Source organism: Myotis daubentonii, chromosome 14 (genome assembly GCF_963259705.1).
Source record: "Myotis daubentonii chromosome 14, mMyoDau2.1, whole genome shotgun sequence".
Classification (NCBI taxonomy): Eukaryota; Metazoa; Chordata; class Mammalia; order Chiroptera; family Vespertilionidae; genus Myotis; species Myotis daubentonii.
This window is the reverse complement of record NC_081853.1, coordinates 50,693,679-50,714,195: the sequence shown is the minus strand read 5'-3', so window position 1 is coordinate 50,714,195 and position 20,517 is coordinate 50,693,679. Positions and strand designations below refer to the sequence as shown.

The 20,517-nt window shown below is 49.6% G+C and overlaps 1 protein-coding gene across 6 annotated transcripts; it reads right to left on the bottom strand.

Annotated features, from left to right (window-relative positions):
* Positions 1 to 1,254: 1,254 nt before the first annotated feature.
* Positions 1,255 to 19,212, bottom strand: ZNF445 (zinc finger protein 445). 6 transcript variants are annotated; one of them, XM_059664359.1, is made up of 7 exons: positions 18,799 to 19,212; positions 11,521 to 12,077; positions 9,050 to 9,218; positions 8,600 to 8,676; positions 7,977 to 8,103; positions 7,300 to 7,482; positions 1,255 to 6,646 (listed from the first exon to the last, which is right to left on the bottom strand). In XM_059664359.1, exons 2-7 carry the CDS (start codon positions 11,947 to 11,949, stop codon positions 4,470 to 4,472), a joined length of 3,162 nt encoding a protein of 1,053 aa, XP_059520342.1. In that variant the 5' UTR covers positions 11,950 to 12,077; positions 18,799 to 19,212; the 3' UTR covers positions 1,255 to 4,469. The 6 variants fall into 6 exon arrangements, with proteins under 6 accessions (XP_059520342.1, XP_059520345.1, XP_059520343.1 ...); XM_059664362.1 differs by having other exon boundaries at positions 7,372 to 7,482; positions 18,799 to 18,989; XM_059664360.1 differs by lacking the exon at positions 18,799 to 19,212 and adding an exon at positions 18,498 to 18,737.
* Positions 19,213 to 20,517: the final 1,305 nt, after the last annotated feature.

Below are 20,517 nucleotides of genomic sequence, written 5' to 3'. Positions count from 1 at the left end.
GCCTCTAGTATGTATAGAAGATCTTTGGTTAATCTCTTCCTGCTCTCCTCCCCTTCCCTCGGACATTCATCATTCTGTTCCATGTTTCCATGCCTGTGCATTGAGCGTCTGCCCCCTGGTGGTCAGTGTGCATCATAGCTACTGGTCAAACCATCACTTAGGCTTTTAGATAGATAGGGGTGAGGGTTCCAGTACAATGAAAAATGCCCATTTCCTCTCTGGAGCTAAGGAGTGCTTGGGCTTTCAGATTAGCCTGCCCAGATGTGAGAGAAAGGGCTTGAAAGTTCAAGTTATCAGTGGTCAAACGTCTAAAAGGGGGTCAGCCTCATATTACAGATCTCGCAGTCCTGCAGGAGGCGTGGTGAGGGGGGGGAGTTAGCTGCTCCTCAGTTACCACCTCCATGATACCTCCCCATTTTCTTTCTGCCTTTTTATTCAGATATATCTAGTGAACTATTTTTTTTAAATAGTATAAATTTATTTTAAATCCTCACCTGAGGCTATTTTTCCATTTATTTTTAGAGAGTGGAAGACAGCAGTAAAGACAGAAACATCGATGTGAAAGAAACACCTCAATTGGTTGCCTCCTGCAGGTGCCCTGAACCAGGTCCTGGGCCAGGGAGGAACCTGTAACAGATGTTCAGGCCCTTGACCGGAAATGAACCCAGGACCCTTCAGTCAGCAGGCTGACGTTCTATCCACTGAGCCAAACCGGCCAGGGCTAGTGAACAATTCTTTATAAAGGTCTCGTTAAAACAATTGGTATGGTTTCTGGCCCCTGACTAGAACCTGGTTGATGCAAAGCCTTTCTTCCTCTTGGCAGGGTCGGCATGAACTTAAAGGCTGTGGTGGCTGGTATATGAGCGTTCATGACCCTCCTCACCTACCTAAAAAGTGGGATGAATGACTAAGCGCCTCCGTCCACAGATCCCATTTCATCTTTAAACTTGAGTCTACAGCTTCTGACTTTATTTATTATTGGGCAAGGGGGAGCTAAAGGAAACTGAGCCTATGATTTCCTGTAAACCACACGTCTTGGAGATCACATGTCCACGCGTGGCGAACATCCTCCCCTGTAGCTGTTGCGGGGTGTCCACCCCGAGGAGCAGGGCTGTTAACCACTCCTTTCCTCGGGGCTGTCTGTGTTGCTCCGACGCTGCAGGTGAGGAACCTGGAACCTGGAGCGATTAGTGATGCATTCTAACACCCCGTGAAGCAGAGCCAGGATCTCTGTGAATCAGAAAATGTCAGAGCCCAGGCGTAAAAACTTTTTATTTTTAAGGATTTTAAGCAGACAGTTAAAAAAGCACCCACCGCACTATGCTACTAAATCCACATGCTGGCCACATCGACAGTAATTTTAAAAAGAAAACACAAGTGAAGCCTCCAATTTCATCAGCAACCCCTGCCCTGGGAGGGCAGAGCAGGACTTTCACACATCGTTCCAATACACGATTTCATATTCTGGTTTCATATAATTTGCATCCACAGGAAATATATCAGCGGTTCTCAACCTGTGGGTCGTGACCCCTGTGGCGGTCGAACGACCCTTTCACAGGGGTCGCCTAAGACCATCCTGCATATCAGATATTTACATTACAATTCATAACAGGAGCAACATTACAGTTATGAAGTAGCAACGAAAACAATTTTATGGTTGGGTCACAACATGAGGAACTGTATTTAAAGGGCCAGAAGGTTGAGAACCAGTGAAATATATAGTGCAAAACAGTAACAACATGGTTTACTATATGCCAACAGTGCTCACACGGCAGCCACTGTTCTAACCACTTTACTTACATCATTTCATTAACTACCCCCAACCCCAGTCACCCTGTGAGGTTGGCACAAATATTTCATTTTACAGAAAAAGTGAAACACAAAGACGTTTAAGTAACAGACTCACAGTGTTGAACTTTACAGAAACGGTACTTGTCTGTACCTTCACCAGTTTCTCAGCGTCGTTTTATTTATCCATGGAAGATGCAACTCTCGCTTCCCAAAGTTCCAAAACAACCCACTGACTTCTCTGTTCTGCTGATGGGAATGTAGGCTTTTCCCAATCTCGCTATCTCAACAATCTTGCCAACTGCAATGAACAGTATTGCAATGCAGGCTCACACACATCTCCTGTGTCACAAGCTGTTGTTCTGTGGTTTATCCAGGAGCAGATTTACTAGGTGACCGAGTACACACAACTTGACAAGATTTTGCAAACCGCTTCGCACAACCGTGATCACAGTTCCCGCTCCCACAGCAGTGAGTGCCCAGGGCCCACACACCCACATTAACAATTTGCCAGCGTGGTAAGTGTGAGATGGTCCGTATTCATTCACATTTCCTGGGCTTTCTTCTCTGTGCACGACTCTGTGGGCTGACGGTCTCGGTCAGCAAGGCTGGGCTGACACCGGACAGCTGACTGAAAGACCTGCTGATGCCCACCTGGCTCTCTTCAGCCCCAACTTCAGTTCTTGGGGAGTGAGAGAAGGCAGGGCAGGGTTGGAAAAGGGGGTGTGCCCTCCAGGCCAGAGAGGGGTGCGAGATGGGTACTGTGGCTGGGGCCGTCAGAAACTGTTCACTGGTGCCTGTGGCTCGGAATCACACAGAGCCGGGCTCCTAATTACCGACGTGCACTTGTGGGCGGCCTCCAGTTGACGTTTCACTCAAGAACCCTTTCAAAAGACTCCAATCATGACTCAGCTAAACTAAACTCAGCTCTATCTTCCTCAACAGAGGCAACTTTGTACAAAATCTGTGTGGCCAACAGGTAAGCAAGCACTCAGCCCTGGCCTCAGTCTGGCTGTGGTGGTGGGCATAACTTCTGCAAATCCAGACAACACCTAAGACAGCACGAAACAGGGACCAGGAGAGGCGGGGCAGGGGAGAGGGCTTCAAGGGACGAGGGTCAGGGAAAGCTGGGCCTGGAAGAGTGAGGTCCTGAGCCAGCATGGACGGTGTGGCACTGCAGGTGAAGGGAGACAGCACACGGCAGCCTGCAGAGGTCAGAGCTGCAATCACAACTGCTTACACCGGCTGAGAGCTGCTGGTCTCATAGAATATTCAGATACTTGACTGGGGCAGATAGGAGGGGGGTGTTCACTCATAGAAACAGGCAGCAGAAATAACTACATAAAAAATGTTCAGCTCCGACATTTTACTGAGTCCTTGGGTCTGTGGTTAACTCCCGTAAAATGTAATTCACATTCAGACCACATCACTTCTAAACTCAAGTCATCCAAAAGCACTCGGCAGGTGTGGCTGTGGTTGAGCGCTGTCCCGTGCACAAAGAGGTCACTGATTCCCTGTCAGGCACTTGCCTGGGTTGTGGCTCGATCCCCGGTGGGGGCATGCAGGAGGCAGCCGATCGATGATGTTTTTCTCTCACTGATGTTTCTCTCTCTCTCTCTCTCCCTCTCCCTTCCTCTCTCTCTAAAATCAATATATATATTTTTTTATATCATCCAGGCCCAGTGAGGCCCCCGATGCCCCGTGGCTTGCCCACCGCCTCTCTGGCCCCCTCTCTCCCACTGGCTCCATTCCAGCCCAGGGGCCCCCTGTCACTCCCTGAGACACCAGACAGGAGCCCACCTCCTGTGCGTGGCTCTAGAGACCGCCAGGGCCCACTCCCGACTCCTTCAGGTTTTTGCTCAAGTGTCACCTTCTCAGCCGAGGCCCTTCATGACCAGCCTGTTTAAAACCACAGCCCACCTCCCGATCCAGCATGCCCTCTGACGCTTCTCCGATGCATGTTGCCCACAACACACACACCAACCCAAACGTTTATGGATCTCGTATGTTTACCTGTAAAGATCCAAGGCGGCACTGTTCGGGTCACTGCCGTGTCTCTGGCACGTGGGAGGAGCTCAGCACATTTCTGTTTAACAGACGGAGCTGCACACCTGGGGAATGGGATGGGGACGGGGACGGGATGGGAGCGCTCCACGCTCCAGCGAGGGACCCGACACCTGCTCTCCTCCACTTGGCGCCCACAGCAGAGATCCAAGCCAGCTGTGAAGGCTGAAGCCGCAGCCAGAGCTCCCCAGGAGGCATATGGGGCGACTCGGAGGAGTTCCTGCAGCTGCTGTTGCTTTAAGGTCAAACAGAACAGGGACCAGAACAGAGCAAACTCCGAGGAAAACCTCAGGGCCCCTTCCCAGCAGCCACGGCCCGCCTCGCCAACCCAGAAGGGCACTGGCCTGCGTCTCCCTGTAGTTACGGAAGAAGACCTGGCCGGGGAGCTCCAGGCCATGGCACAAAGGCCACTCCTGAGGGCCCGAGTCTCCGGAAGGTCCCCAAAGAGCATCTCATCCCCAGCAGGTAAAACGAGGGGCCTCTGAGCTTTTGAATCCTCGGGACTCTCTGCGACCAGCTTCCCAGATAAAGAGGGCTGGGCCCTCTGGGAGCACTTTCCCGCAGCGCCTCCCTCTGAGGTCCTCCGGGAACCGCCTCTTCCCTCCGTCAGGCCCCAGCTAATCACCAAGGTGCCCTTTCATGTGCCGAGCCAGGTTGGAAGCCCACCGGAAGGTCTTCCCGCACTTGGTGCACTTGAAGGGCCTCTCGCGAGTGTGGAATCTCCTGTGGCTGATGAGCTGGGAGGTCTTGCTGAACGCTTTCCCACACGTGCTGCACTTGTGACACTTTTTCGCCACGGGTAAGTCCTGCGGTCCGCTGGGCCCGGAGCCCTGCTCACGGCCCTCCACGGGCCTCTCCCCGCTCCGTTTTAACTCCTGCAAACTCGCCCCTCTGTCCTGAGAGGAAGACGGCCCGGCCAGGCTGCTTTCCGACGGCGCCAGGCGGGTGTGCTTCCTCTGGTGGATGCAGAGGGTGTGCTTTGCGATGAAGTCTTTCCCACACCACTGACATCTGAAAGGCTTCTCTTTCGTGTGGGTTCTCTGGTGATTCACCAGGCGGTACTTTCGATCGTAAGATTTCTCGCAGAGGTTACATTTGTAGCGCTTCTCTCCACTGTGGATCCCCTTATGATCTAAGAGGGTTCTTTTACGCGTAAAGCTCTTCCCGCATTCTTGGCACCAGAAGGCTTTCTTCTCATCCTCCAGGCTTTGTGGCTGCGCATCGGAAGTGTCCCCGCTGTCGCGGTACAGGAGCAGCCGTTTTCCCAGAAAGTGGCTCCTCTGGTGTCGCGAGAGGTTGGAACTCCACCGGAAAGCTTTCCCACAATCCCTGCACTGATACGGCTTCTCTCTGGTGTGAACCCGCTGGTGGATGAGGAGGAAGGAGTGGTTCTGGAAGCCTTTCCCGCACTGGCTGCACGTGAAGGGCTTCTCCGGGGCCGGGCTGCTCGGGGCCGGGCTGCTCAGGGCCGGGCTGCTCGGGGGGACCTGGAGCGCTCCGTCCTGGCTGCGGGAGGGCCGGTCATCAGGGCTTCTGTTGAGGGCATGCTGCTTCCTACGAACGATCAATTTCGACCTGTGCGTCAACTCCTTCGCACGTTCGCCGCAGCGGTACGGTTCCTGGCCTGTGTGGGTCCTCTGATGGTTAAGGAGCGCTTTCCTCCCGGGGAAAGTCTGCCCACACTGCGGGCACAGGAAAGCTTCCTCCGCAGGAGGGTCGCTCTGGGGCTGACTGCAGCCGGGGGCCTCCCTCCAGTCTTCGCTGCCCCGTTCTGGGTTATAGAACTTTTCTTCCTGGTGCATTCTTTGGTGCCGAGAGAAGTTGGACCTCCACCGAAAGGTTTTCCTGCATCTGGTACATTTAAAGGGCTTCTCCTGCGTGTGGATCCTTTGATGCTGGAGGATATACGATTTACAGTGGAAGGATTTCCTGCACTGGCTGCAGTCAAAGAGCTTCTCCCCGCTTTGGTCTGGCAAATGATGGTCCAATCGGGGGCCGTAGGCGAGCGCTTCCTGACACCGCCTAGTTTTGAGATACAGCTGGTTGGCGTGGGACTCCTGGTGCAGGTGGTAGGCGTACAGGCGCTGGAAAGCTTTGCCGCACAAATCGCATTTGTAAGGTTTCAGTCCAGTGTGAATTCTCTCGTGTCGCGCGCGGTTGGAGCTCCACCTGAAGGCTCTCCCACACACTCGGCATTTAAAGGGCTTCTCCTGAGTGTGGAGTCTCTGATGGTATTCGAGGTAGGAGCTACGGCTGAAGTTCCTCCCACAGTCGGCGCACTTATAGAAAGTCCCCGCCACGTGAAGATTGCGTTGGTGATGCGAGCCGAGGCTGAAGTCTTTCCCGTGCGCATCCTTTGAGGGGGCTTTCAGTCCAGCGTGAAGTCTCTGATGTAGGTTAAACCCGCTGATCATGAGCCTGAGGCCTTTCCCGTACTCCTTGTGGTCACAGTGGTATGAGCTCCCTCTGAAGTGTCGGCCGCAGCCATGCTTCCTTTTTCTTTTGGGAACTCGAAAATATACGTGTCTGAGACTGACGCTACTACCGCCGCCCGAGTCTTCCGGTTCCTTTCCTGTCCGGTGACTGAAACTGGCCTCTTTTCTCTTAGCACTTGCGTGTGTGGGATTGCCACTTCCCTCCTGTAACGGGCTCTTCTGTTCCACAGGTTCTCTGGGCCCTGTTTCCTCAGAAACACTCATCACACGACATCCTGACGACACAGCTAAGGCCTGTGCGTCCTCCAAAGGTTTGGGGTTTAGGATGAGCTTGCTTGATTTAATCTGGAGCTCGCCTCCTGACACGAAATAAAACACAAGAGAATGCACTCTTTCCCCACACTTGGAAAAGCACCAAGGGGAAAAAGGTGCCACAAACTTGGGTGGTGTGGCTTGTGCCTGACTGCCAATACGTCTACAAAACAGTCACAGCAAGGCAAAGTGGAAGGGCGTCCCAGGTGACAGGGAAGGGAGGAGAAGCAAGATGGGCACAGGAGCTAGACGTGTGCAGAACTCACATCCAGTTAAAAAAGAAAGGGTTGAGAGACAAGTGTTAATAGCAAGGGAGGGGAGAGGACCCACAGCACAAGACAGGGCCGAGGGTGGGGCTCGGAGGAGAGCCGGCTAAAAGGTCTGGAGAGCAAGCCTACCACAGGGGAGGACGGAGCAGAGAGGAGGAGCAGGAGTGGAATGAGGGCTCCTCAGAGCAGGAAGGGGCAGGCACTAGGGATTCAACGGGAGTGCAGCATCAATGAACGGGAAACGAGAAGGAACGGTGAAACCCTCCGGTGAGCGATCATGATACTGAAAGGGCTTCTGGGAAAGGGGCACGGCCAGAAATGAATGTCTAATAGGCCAGTCTGGAGGGAAGAAGCCCTGGGCCCGGCACCTTAGCAACAGTACTAAGGATTTCCCTTCTAGCAAACAATGGAGTAAGTTCCCCAGGACTGACCTGGTGTGAAAGATGGTAAGAAAGAGAACAGACGCTGGAGGAGCAGGATCTGGTAGGTTCTCTGGAACTCACCTGCCGGGGCAGCACCTGGCTTTGCCTTAGGCTGGGCTCTCTGGACGTTCAGGCCCCACGGCTCCCTTGCCTCCAACCAAGAGATCAGAGCAGGTTTGGCGAGTGGCCCCACTGCAGAGGAGAAGGGGAGGGGACGGGATTGAGTCACACAGAACTAGTCTCAAGGACCCTCGCACGCCTGGCGTTGTGGGCGGGAGGAGGGAGAGGCCAGAGAGGCAGGAGGGGAAGCTAAGGCAGGAGGCCCAGACAGCCATCTCTAACAGCCCTGAGCAGAGACAAGAGAGGCTGAGAGAAATTCCAGCCAAGAGCATCACCAGGGTTCTCTGGAGATGGGAACCACAGAGCAATTCAATCAGCTAACCTACTGCAGATGCCTAAATGCATTAGGAACTTGACACATATGACTTCGTCTTTACAGTAACCCAGCATACCAGGCATTCTTATCCTGTTTTTCAAGAGGAAAGACTGGATGACAGACTCAGTGACCTGGTTAGCAGTTATAGGGCTGGACGTACACCCAGGTCAGGCCCCTTCGGATGCGCCACAATGAAGACTAAGAAGGCAGCAGTAAAGGTGGGCAGAGCATGGGGACAGCGATGCCTTACCCAGAGAAGCCAAGCTCCCATAGTTCTCCAGCATCACATCCCTGTAGAGGTTCCGCTGAGCAGGGTTCAGCCAGGCCCACTCATCCTGGGAGAAGGTCACCTCCACGTCCTTGAAGGTCAGAGCCTCCTAAGAAACAGAACGAGACCTTAGGGCAGCGGTCTCAACCTGTGGGTCGCGACCCCTTTGGCGGTCGAACGACCCTTTCACAGGGGTCGCCTAAGACCATCCTGCATATCAGATATTTACATGACGATTCATAGCAGTGGCAACATGACAGTGATGAAGTAGCCACAAAATAATTTTATGGTTGGGTCACAACATGGGGAACTGTATTTAAAGGGCCAGAAGGTTGAGAACCACTGCCTTAGAGCCAGTCCACAGACCCTGGCTGTCAGGGAGAGGCAGGGGAATGGGCTGCTCTGAGTGAGAACAGGATGGACTGGTCAGGGTGCAAGAGAAGACCATCATCCAGCAGAAGAGCCCTGGGCTCTGGGGGAGAGTCTGGTCTGCGAGCCCCTGGATGTGCGGTCACTGGACAGAGGCAGGACGAGGGGGAGCTGCAGCTACTCTGTCAGGCAGCAACACCGGGACGTCACGAAGGACAGCCGGTCCTGTGGCTCACCTGAGGCTGGGCTGTTGCCCCATCTCCAGGGCAGCCCTCTTCCTGGGGAAGGGCAGGCACCTGGGCAGCAGGAGGGTCTGAAGAAGAAAGAGCCATGAGACAGGGCAGCCCACCCTTCCCCCCACGAGCAGGCAGGGACTGCTGTAACCCATTTCATGTTTCCCCAGTGTTTGCTGGAGGCCAGGGAATGGAAGTGAGGGCAGGGCATACAACGGGAGGAGGAGCCAGGCTAACATGGGTCACAGATGAGGTAGAAAAGACACAGAGCTAACGAATAAGAAACAAACAAAACAGCAATAACACAAAGAAGAAGAAAAAAAGACACAGAGCTAAGGGCCAGGATAGAAAGGGACTGTCGTGAGAGGGCAGGTGGTGAAAAGATGACACGACAGAAAATGTGGGAAGTGTGGCTTAAGGTGAGGTGGGGTCTTAGTGCCAGGCGGTGAGTACCGGATTGCCCAGCCAGGAAGTCACGCACTCCTATTTCATAGGGAGGCTCCAGGTGGTCCCCCCGAGCAGAGCCGCTCCTGGGAGGTGAAGCAGAGGGCCATTTCTGTGCGGCTCGCAGGGCTCCCGTACCCATCCATTGTACATCTGGGTTCTGGGCAGGGGCTGGGTCCTGGCAAGAAGAAAACGGGAGAGGATCCCCACGGGGATTAGAAAGCAACTCGGCCGATCTCAGAGCCCAGAGGAGGGTGAGCTGGGCCCTTTACCACCTACAGGCAGAGGGGAAAGGAGGAGAACGCCCAGGGAGGACCCCTCACCCCTCAGCCTCCCTGGGCTCTAGTGTGGGCCAGGGGGTGACAGGTGGAGCCAGAAAGTTGCTGGTTGGGGGACTTTAAGGGGGAGGGGCTATCTGTAATACTCTCAACAATAAAGATATAAAAAAGGGAAAAGAAACTAGCTGGCAAGTCAGTAACAGCACTGTGGTCAGGCCGCAGGTGCCACAGGACACCCTCCCCACTAGTCCTCAGCCCCCACCCCTGGCCTGGAACTTAGAAACGAAAGACATGTATCCCTGAGTTGAACTGATAATGACTCACAGGAGAGCTGCAGATGCATAATGTCTACCAAGTATAGGGCACTGCTCTAGGCGCTCATATGCAAAGGGACCCCAAAGGGGCAGGACTCCCAGCCTGTAAACCTGAGGAAGTAGTAACAATGACAGAGAGGCAAAGCTAATTGTGAGGGGCAGCCATGGCACCGCAGAAGAAAAAGTCTCAGTGCAAACAATGACAGTGCCCACCCGAGTAGAATGAGGCAGCCTTGGCCTTGGCCTTCAAGTAGCTCTGGTGTCTGAGGCAAGGCTGTCCCTGGTGTAACAATGAGAACAGAAAACTACAGCCAGTGAACCTCAAGTTTTCGGGCCCTGGAGCCAACACATTATCTACACAGACACGGATGGAACTTGAGCTGAGGCCATGAAACATCTGAGACTGATCTACAGACTAAAGGTGATCAACTCATCGCAGTAATTTGTCTCCTAGTCCTCCAAAACCCCGCAAAGGGAGGATAAAGAAACAGGAAGACTACGGAAGCACCGCCAAATGAGTTGGAGGATAAGCTTTTGCAGGGCCCACCCCCCCTTACCCCTCCCCTTAGGTTTCTCACATTTTGGTCATCTGGATGAACCCCAGAGTGACACTGTACCTTTATATGCATCTTGAGCATTTCTGTTATTTTTCAGAATCTGGGAGGCTTTCTCCCCATCTGTTTTATGTTTTCTAATTTCTAACTGCTTTTGACCAGATAGGCCCTCTCTGCTCATTTGGCAATGTTTTCATGGGTTGTAAAACCTCACATCTAGACCTAAATGAGTTGCATACAACCAAGCCACAATTTTATACCTGAGGTGTACCTTATTTGCTCTAATAAATCACTTTTTAGATCTTTTTGATCTCATTATTTTAGTAAAAAGAATAACTGCTCTTTTAGATTTTTTTAAAAATAGGACCCAATGTTGAGCCAAAAGGTTTTCTTTTGTAATCGTCACCCCTTGTGTTGCTGTATTACCACTTACGGCTGTTAGACTATGTTCAGATGTGTTAGTTGACTGGTCTAACTTTATATTAAATTTGGGGGAGAAGTAGGTCAAATATGTGTCAGAAATCTTGAAAGTAACTTTTATTTATGCATGAATTGTATATTTTTTAGAAATAACATATTTTTATAGAAATACATATTTTTATAGAAATAACAATTTTAAAGAAGCCTACAAAAATGATAAATGCTATTTTAAAAGCATCCAAAGACGTAGGAAGCGCTGAGAGGCAGAGTGCACTTGAACTGACCTGCGGCTCTAGCACCAGCACGGGGACTGTCAGCCCCACGTCCAGCACCAAGGCCAGGGCCAAGCACATGATAGGCAAACACATACCGAGCAACTTCTCACTGTTAGATCAGTTTTGCACTTTCTTTTCAATAAATGAGGCTCTGAAAGGAACAATGTGGGCAAGAACACTGAGGTTGGGATGCCTCCTCCCTGCACAGAGCCAACCCTCAAAGGCTATGGCACATGCAGGCTGCTCTTCAGGTCTTAACATGTCCTCAGAGGCCACGAGTCCAGACTCTACTCCTCTCCTTACAAGCAAGAGACATCCCCCCCCACTTAACAGGTCAGCAATTAGACAATAGGTGGAGATGGACTCTGTATACCCTAAGTCACTGTGTCCAAAAATATGTTCCTGTTTTATGGATACTCTTCCTGCAGCTGATCGTCTTTGGGAAGGCGGGAAGGGCTGCCTGCTATAAGGTCCTTGGCTTAGGGTATAGTTCTCAGCTGCTCACGTGCCATGGGACTGAGAAGGGAAGACTTCCCCTGCATTCCTCAGGGCTGAGGGTTCCGAGGCCAACCCTACCCCCAAACAAGCTGGCTCACCGGCAGGCAGGCTCACTGGGCACTGCACACTTGCTCAACTCACCGTCCATGGTGTCCCACTGAAGTCTCTCTGCAGCTCCTCCAGCAGGGCCGCAGCCTTCCCGCCACTCTCAGGGTGGTGCAGCTGCACCCAGGTCCGGAGCTCACTGGGCAGGATGCTCAGGAACTGCTCCAGCACCAGCAGCTCCAGGATCTGGGCCTTGGAGAGAACGTCGGGCCTCAGCCACCAGCGGCAGAGCTCCCTGAGCCGGCTCAGAGTCTCAAGGGGCCCAGAAGACTCGTGGTAGCGAAGCTGTCTGAAGAGCTGGCGGAACAGCTCCTGGCCAGGAAGGTTGAGTGTCTGGGGCCGAGGAGCCTGCACTGCGGTGTAGCCTTCATCCTCTTCTTCCTTCTTCACCAGCTGAAGGCGTTCTCGCTCCCGTGAAGCCGGGGCCTGCGCTGGATGGACAGCATACCACCTGCCTGGAGGCATCACTCCTGCTTAGGGGCCCACAGCAGAGTGCAAACCGAGCCTAGGTTAGCCGTGCTGCTGCTGGGACGTTGGGAGTATCTCTTCAGCACCGTAGTAGACAATGCCATTTGCTGGGACATCAGACGTCACTGGCAAGAGAATGAAATAACCAGTATTAGTGTCCAGGAGGCATGTGAGAAGGATGGTGGAGCTTAATCCTGTTAGTTCAGATCATCTTGGATGAATGAGAAGAGGGCATGTGAGCATCTGCGCAGTGGGGCCTGCAAGTATCACCACGGCTAGATGGTCATACTTTGGGGTAAACTGAGATAATATCCCAGAATACAGTAAATATGTACAGGGCCTTATCAGATATACTCACATTAAGAAAGATCTCAACTCAATAACCTAACTTTCCACCTTAAGACACTGGAAAAAGAACAAAATTGATAAATCGTAAGCTAGCCTGACAAAGAAAAAGACTCAAATTACAAAAATCAGAAGTGAAAGAGGAAACATATTACTGACTTTACAAAAATAAAAAGATTTTAAAATATATTTTTGCAAACAAATATTTTAGATGAAATTGACAAACTATTATAAAACACAAACTGATAAAATTGACTCGAGAAGAAACACCAATTTTGACTAGATCTGAAAGAAGTGAAGAGACTGAACTGGTAGTCAAAAACTACCCAGAAGGCATCACTGCTGAAGTCCACCAAATATTTAAAGAAAAATAATACCAATTCTTCACAAACTCTTCAAAAAATAGAACAGGAGAAAACATTTCCCAATTCATTCTACGAGGCCAGTGTTACCTGATACCAAAACCAAACAGATCAATCTCTTTTATGAATATAAATGCAAAAATTCTCAACAAAACACTAGCAAACTAAATCCAGCCACATCTAAGAAAAATTATACCCTATGACTTTATCTTAGGAATGCAAGATTAAAGTAATCAAAGTAATTTAATATATCAGTAGAATAAAAAACAAGTATCACATGATGTCAATAGGCACAGAAAAGTATTTGACAAAATCCAAACTTTTATGAATTATAGTTATGAACTCATTTAGTCGTGAGAGGAACAAAACTAAAGCAGTCTGCATATGCACAAGTTCCTCAGCCATTATCTCCTCAGGCGGCTAGAATGAGAGGGCTCTCCCCTCCTGTTTGTTTGTCTCCTGCGTTGTTAGGCACTACTCTTATAATGAGTAGTGATCAATAACTATAATCAATGATAATTCTGCTTAAAAAACAAAGCCACCAAGTAATGCCTCCCCGGACTGAAGAGAAGACCCCGAGGAAAAGGGGCAGCGCGTTCTTGAAGGGAACTTGTGTGCAAACAGTGGCTGTGCTCAGGCGACTGGAAAAAGAGGGAAAATCCCGGTGACCTTAGCTCTGTTTTAGCCACTCAGTCAGCAACCAAATCAGACCAGGCTGGCTGAACAAAGAGAACAATGTAAGACAAATACTGGGAAGTGAGGCAGAGAAGGAAAAAAGGAACATGCTGCCCCCAAACCCAACAAGCAAAAGAACAAACAATCTTAGACAGATAACAGATTGGCGGTTACCGGAGGGGAGGGGGAGTGGAGGGGGAGGGGAAACAAGTAAGACCGGTCAATCCTTGGTGACAGACAGAAACTAGATTCCGGTGGTGAGCATGATGTACTACATACAGATGTCATTTTATAATGCTGCACACCTGAAACACAGTGTTATAAGGCAATGCTACCTCAATACAAATGACATTTTTTAAGAAAAAAAAGAAAAGAGTTAAAACAAAAATCTACAAAGTTTGAGATAGACAGCAGGCCTTGGCACCAGAAGCAAAGTCACCAAGACTCAGGTGATGGTCGTCGCCCCTGAAACCGTGGCACCCTCCATCCCTTACCACCGTTAGCAAATTTAAAGAGACCACTACCCACAGCAGCCAGTGGAAAGGACGCAGCCTTCTCTTCCGGGCTAACTTCTGTGAATTATGAAAATTACTGTTGTCCTCCCCCCCCCCCCATTTTTTCCTTAACAGAAAGGAAAAGAGAAAGAAAGAAACCACTACCTTCACCCATGATACTAAAACAAAGCCTTCCTCCCCTACATTCATTATAAAACAACTAGAGGCCCGATGCACAAAAATTCATGCAAGAGTAGGCCTTCCTTCCCCCAGCTGCCCGCATCAGCTTCCCTCCGGCAGCCCGGGTCCCTCCAGCACCTGGGACCCAGGCTTCCCTCCTCCAGCTGCCAGCAGGCACTCGGAACTCAGGATGCTTCCTTCCCCTGACCGCCCGCAGGCACCTGGGACCCAGGCTGGCTTCCCTCTGGCCCTGGCTTCGTCAGGAAGGATGTCGGGTCTAATTAGCATATTACCCTTTTATTATTATAGACTAGGGGCCCAGTGCACGAATTTGTGCACCTTGAAAAGAACTGTGGGCCACGAGGTTGTGCTCAGCCTCTGGAGGTGACTCTGCTGGGCCAGCACCCATGCGGAATACAACGGATTTTTCTGACCCTCCGAGTGCGTGCAGTTTGTCTCTTCCCTCTGACCAAATTGCTGCTGTAACACTGCTAGGCCCACAAGAACTTACTGTCACTGACACAGGAAGAACACTCACCCAGAAAGAATGCCATCATCCAGCTACTAGGAGAAATTCACGTAAAGAACGACATTAAGGGTCATGCGAGCTGAGGAGGCTGCTGAAGTTTCAGCAGAGAAGAAATGAAGCCTTGCTTTGGAAAAAGTGGGATGGGACAGGGTAAGAAGTATTTGGAGAAAACAAGAGAAATAAATTAATAACTGAAGGCCTAGAAAAGGAGACCTGAAGACACCATAGCAAAGGAAGGCAGGGAGGGAAGGGCACTTCAGGAGCCAGAGGGGCAGGCTCCAGCTCCCACAGCACAATCAGGAAGCAGACGCCGCTCAGAGGAAGCTGGAGGTCAGAGAAAGGAGGAGGAGAGTGGCTTTCCCAGCCAAACTAGCAGAACAGACTGGAGAGAGCAAGAAAACTCAAGAATGAAATCACAAAAGTGAGGCTGAGGGTGAAGAGAAACCTGGCAGTGAGGCTAAAGACAATGAATTTGAGGCCAGACAAATATTTTGAAGAAATGCAACCAGTAGGAAGTATGCATGGTAATGACCTAACTCAGGGAATTGAGACCCACAGTGAAATTAGCACCAAAAATAAGCCTCCAAGCTGGCATATTCTAAAGGAGCTGTGTGGAAATGTCCAAAGAGATAGTGAAGTGTTTGTAAATAGCTGGTGAGAAAACTGACAAACAGGAAAGTGAGAGGGGTGACTGCCTGATAATATGGCAAAGGATTCCAGGTCTATGAGCTTGGATAAAGCTAAAGATAAAAGGCCCAGGAGTGGGCCTTTCAAACTCTGAATGAAAGACCCAGAGCACAGGAAGCTACGGGGGCCAGTGAACTGAACCAGCGCAGTGAAATTCAGGTATCCTAATGCCACAGGATGACTCATGTCCCAACTAGCCTTTGAGGACAGCAGAAAAGCTTCATTCATCAACGTGTTAAAGTTCTACCACAGATGTGAGCCCCCAGGGCCCAGGAAGCAACCTGAGCTGGGTCAGGCCCTTCTCAGCAAGAGTTACACCTTAACCCACCCCATTCTGACAATGAACAGAAATGGCTTTGAAAAGTACAGGGGGAATCCCAAGCCATCGTCTCGCCATTTTTCAGGGACATTTTCTTCTTTTTGTCATTTTGCTCCTTCAACTCAGCTGCAATGTAATTTTGTTTGTTTTCCTTTAAAAATCCTGATTAAGTAGTCTCTCACTCTCAAGTTTTTCTTACTCATATGAGAGTACATAGGTTTATGCTATACACGGACAATAAGCAAACAAGTTTCTCAATAATCGCCACTAAAGAAAGCTTTCCCTCCCGGAACGTATTTAAAATGTTAAAATATACTTACAAATATCTCAATTAAGAAATGAGCTTGCCCTGGCCAAGGGGCTCTGTTGGAGCATTGCTCGATTCCAGATTGGGGTGCGTGTGGGAGGCAACCAATGGCTCTCTCTCTCTAAAAAAAAAAAAAAAAAAAAAAAGAAAGAAAAAGAAAAAGAAAAATGAAAAAAATAAATGAAAGCATATTCGGGCGAGGATTAAAGAAGAAATAACCTCAAACCTAATGGCATCTAAATACCGTTCGTTCTCTAATAAACAGAACCTGGGCCCCTGGAAAAGTGGTTGATTCCAGGCCAGAGGAGAGAAGATACAAGATGCTAATTGTGATGCCAGAAAGTCGGGCAAAGACACAGAAAAGGAGGGGGCACCTCAAGGGAGACACACAACCTGAGAGAGCTCTCAGTGGCCAACGCGGGAATAGCTTAAGCAACAAAATGAACAACAGCAGCACTGCATTACAAGCCAAAGAAGTTCCACTTCTGACATCACACACTGATATAACTAACTGAACAAATAAACAAACGGGGGTGACGGCACAAATCTTCCTCACACAAAATTTCAGTTAAGAAATGTAGAAGGGTCAGATTAATATCACCAGTAACAAGACACATCAGTATCATTCTCAAAACAGGAGAAAACATGTAACAAGACCATATTGATGGTCATTCTAAAAACACAACTTCAAAAGTGTCAACATCAGTAAAAGCAAGGAAAGACTGAGAAACTGCCACAAACTTAAAAATAAATAAGGAGACATGGTTACTAAATAAATGAGAGATTCCAGATTAAATCCTGGAACACAAAGGGTTAATAGTCAGAACCTCATGAACTCTGATTAAAGTCATCAGTTTCATTAATCAGATTGTCCACTGTAAATTTCTTAAGTTTGATGACTGTACTATGGTTATGCAAGATATTAGCTTAAAGCAACCTGGGTAAAGAGAATAAGGAAACTCTGTACAGTTCTGTAACCTTCTGTAAGTCTACAATTACTCAAAATTAAAAGGTTTTACATTGAAGATGTCTGAGTTGTAACCATTTTGTTTCTGATTTATTTCTATCTTAGATATTTAGGATTAATTTAGCAATCAAGGGACATAAAATACAGTGATTTCTTATCTCCAACAGGGATTCATTCTTTAACAAATATTTAATGAGCAACTACTATGTATTAAGCACTAAGGTCACAGCAGTGAATACAGCAGACAAAAAGCACTGCCCTGAGGGCCTTATGGGAAGGCAGACAATGAAATTAATAAAACACCTGGTATCTCAGACAGTGACAGGTGCTATGTTGTATAATAAAAAAAGAGGACACTCCTTTAGATTGTTTCTGATATAAAAATACTAGAGACTGCAAAATATGGTAAGTTATATTTATTATGCTTTATGCATTTTTACTCTCAAGCAACTCTCTGACATCACAGAATGCTGATAGGAGCCACAGAAAACTTAAAGGTGGAAGAGTTCGTATTTCTTACACTTTTGCCAGTTCCTTTTTAAGCACATATAGAAGTTTATGTCCAAAACATTCCCATCTTTTCAGCTTAAAGGAAGGATTACTTTTTTAAAAAAAATCCTCACCCAAGGATATGATTATTCACTCTAGAGAGGAAGGAAGAGAGGGAGTGAAAAAGAGAGAGAGAGACATGACATGAGAGAGAAACATCAATCAACTGCCTCCCATACCAGCCCCCTGACTGGGGATAAAACCCCCAACCCAGGATTGTGCCCTGACCTGGAATAGAACCCACAACCAGTTTGGTGCACCAGACGGCGCTCCAACCAACCCAGCCAGCCACCAGGCAGAGGCAAGGATTACTTTTTTAACCAAAATTTGTCTGATATCTTCAGCTTTAACCTAACATGTGAGAGAGCAGCCTGGTGGTCAGTCCCTCGCGGATGTACTTGTGTGTATTCACAGATGGAAATTCCCTGAAACCCTTAATCAAAAAACAGCTAAAAACACTCCTTGTAAAGCAACCGACTAATAGGAATGAGTCTTCACTTTTGAACCACAAGCATTTTGAAACCGGATGCTCTTTCCTGGCCACCCCTTTTAACTGAGAAGGACACCTTGACTTCCTAGGCCTATGCAGGTCAGAGGACAGAACCCCCCGCCTTAGGTTAGAGATGCACCTCCCGCTTAACAAACTGCATTTTACATACAACTCTTTCATTCTGTAGACAATTCTAACAAACAAAATGTTTCTATTTACAGCCTCGGGCACTGTGTACTATGGGGGGGAAAATAGCAAACAAAATGTTTTCTTTTAATTCTACTTGGAAACATGTTTTAGTGCTACCATAATGCTAGCACCAAAATCAAGTATATGAACGGCATTACCCCAATGGAAGATAGTTTTCCAATAAGCAACAGTATGGATGTACTTTATGGCACCGATTATACATTTTGAAATGGTGAAAACAGTAAATGTTTATGCATCATTTGGTACATGCTATGTCTATTGCATCATGGCATTGTTTGATCGCAGTAAGATTTTAAAAGCAATAGTAGGAGCCCATTTCGTAACGCATGTTTATGAGTTTGCATTAACAATGCGTAAAATTTTCAATATCAGGAAGCCTCCCGACGAAAACATCGCCAGATTGCAGTTACTTTTACTTTTCTGCCACTCACCCGCGTCCCTAGCCGTCGGCAATGAGCAGCTTTGTTTGCACGATTAGGAGAGGAGAGAAAGCGCGGAAACCATTCCTCCAAATGGTCTCCTCCGGGCGGGGCGCCCCGGGCGGCGAAGCGCTCCCAGACCCGCCCTCGGCGCTGCGGGCACGGGGTCCAGGACCAGCCAACCGGCCCCGGGCGCAGCCTCCAGGCCCGGCCACACCGCCGCCGAACCCCCGCAGGGCAGGCAAGCGCCCCCGCCGCCCTCCCGCAACCCCGCCGCACAGCAGCCCCGGATGCGCCCCGCCCGGTCACTCACCGTCTCCCGCGGCCTCCTCGTCGGCCCTGCGGCCGCAGTGCACGCCCAGTGCGGGTCTCACCGCCCATCTGGTCGCGCAAGCGCGTCACAGCCTCGGGCCTCGGCGGCCTCTCTAGGAACCTGGAGGGCCAACGTCTCGGCTTCTCCCGGTTCCAGTGCAGCGCTGGCCCGCCACGGTCTAAGTCATGGGGGATGGGGCGGGGGTGAGGGGGGAGCGGGCTCATCCCCAACACTCGCCGCTACCCCCGCACCACGCCTGCGCTCCACTCCCCCATGCCATCCGGGCCCACAGCTCTATCAGCCTTGGCCCGTGTTCCCACTCGGCCTCCCGACCGGAGGCTCGGCCGTTCTTCTGTCCTCGGGCGTGGAGCAAGGCAGCGTGGAGCGTGGAGCAAGAGGACGATCGATGTCTGAAGTCGGGGACCCGTTTTTTAAGCCTGTGCTGGCCCACGGCAGTCCCGGTGGCTCTCAGTAACACACGTCATCACACAAGTGCGAATCAGAGTACCTCGTTATCAATCACAGTGCGTCAACCGGAAGGTGTCGATCAGGTTTACATACGTCGTCATTCCTAAGGGTAGCAATCAGCTATGGTCTTATCTGTATGGTGCAGCTAGGGCTTGGCCAGAGCGGTCATTCCCTGTGCTCTTTAATATTACTCTTTAATATTTCACACAAAAAAATAATTTTCTACAAATTAATTTGTTACTAAGACACACTCCCCTCCCAGTGTATGTGCAGGGCTTCCCTTGGGGCCTCTTACCCCCTGCCTCCTCCCTCCCCCGGCGAATAATAGGATCCAAAGCTAGGGGTCAAAACAGGGACCAGAGAGATCTAGCTGACCGCTGACGGGTCCTGGCCGGAAGGAGATAAGGGATCACTCATCACACCCTGGGGCCGCCTTCAATGAGGGGAACCAGATGCTAGTTTCCAGGACCAGCCTCTTCCCCCGTCACCACCACAAGTGGGGGTAGAAGTGCTTTTTTATTCCCAGCCACAGGCACGCAAAACTTACCTCCCCACGCCTCCAGCTGTTTTCTCCTGTTAAAGAACAAAACTCAACTGAGTAAATTTTTAAAATCTTATAGGGGATAGCAGGGGTTAATTAATTAATGCTGATCAGGAAGTTCTTGAATAACTTCTTAAAGACAAGACAATAGACACCAAATGGAGTTGCTGATGCTAAGCCCATTGTCACCAAATAGACACTTAACTTACAGTTCTGGGTCTCCCCAAAAGGAAATCGTAAATCAATCAGGAATTCCCTGGTCAGCATTAGTTAGGTAATCAGCCCGATAAATACCTGCCATCCATCTGATATGGGAAAGGAAGTTTGCAATAATCACTCCACCTTTCTGCCTAGTATAACTTCCTTGGTTCTGCTCCCTTCTGCCTATAGAATCCTTTGCCTCATACATTTCAGAGCTCCTATCAGCTAGCCTGGAAGCTGTCCAATTTATGAATCAAAAATTTTTAAATTTAAATATTTGTTTTAAATATACTTTTATTGATTTCAGAGATGAAGGGAGAGGGTGAGAGAAATAGAAACATCAATGATGAGAGAGAATCACTGATTGGCTGCTTCCTGCATGCTCCCTATTGCGGATCGAGCCTGCGACCTAGGCTTGTGCCCTGACCAGGAATCCAACCAGCAACCTCCTGGTTCATAGGTAGACGCTCAACCACCGACCCATGCCAGCCGGGCTAAAATTTAGTTCT

Excerpts from the sequence above, each read along its gene's own strand:
- ZNF445 (XM_059664359.1), bottom strand. The coding sequence starts at position 11,949 with ATGCCTCCAGGCAGGTGGTATGCTGTCCATCCAGCGCAGGCCCCGGCT. Across the intron at positions 8,677-9,049 it reads CTTCCTGGCTGGGCAATCCG|ACCCTCCTGCTGCCCAGGTG; the intron begins GTACTCACCGCC and ends TTTCTTCTTCAG. Across the intron at positions 7,483-7,976 it reads TGGGAGCTTGGCTTCTCTGG|TGGGGCCACTCGCCAAACCT; the intron begins GTAAGGCATCGC and ends TCTCCTCTGCAG.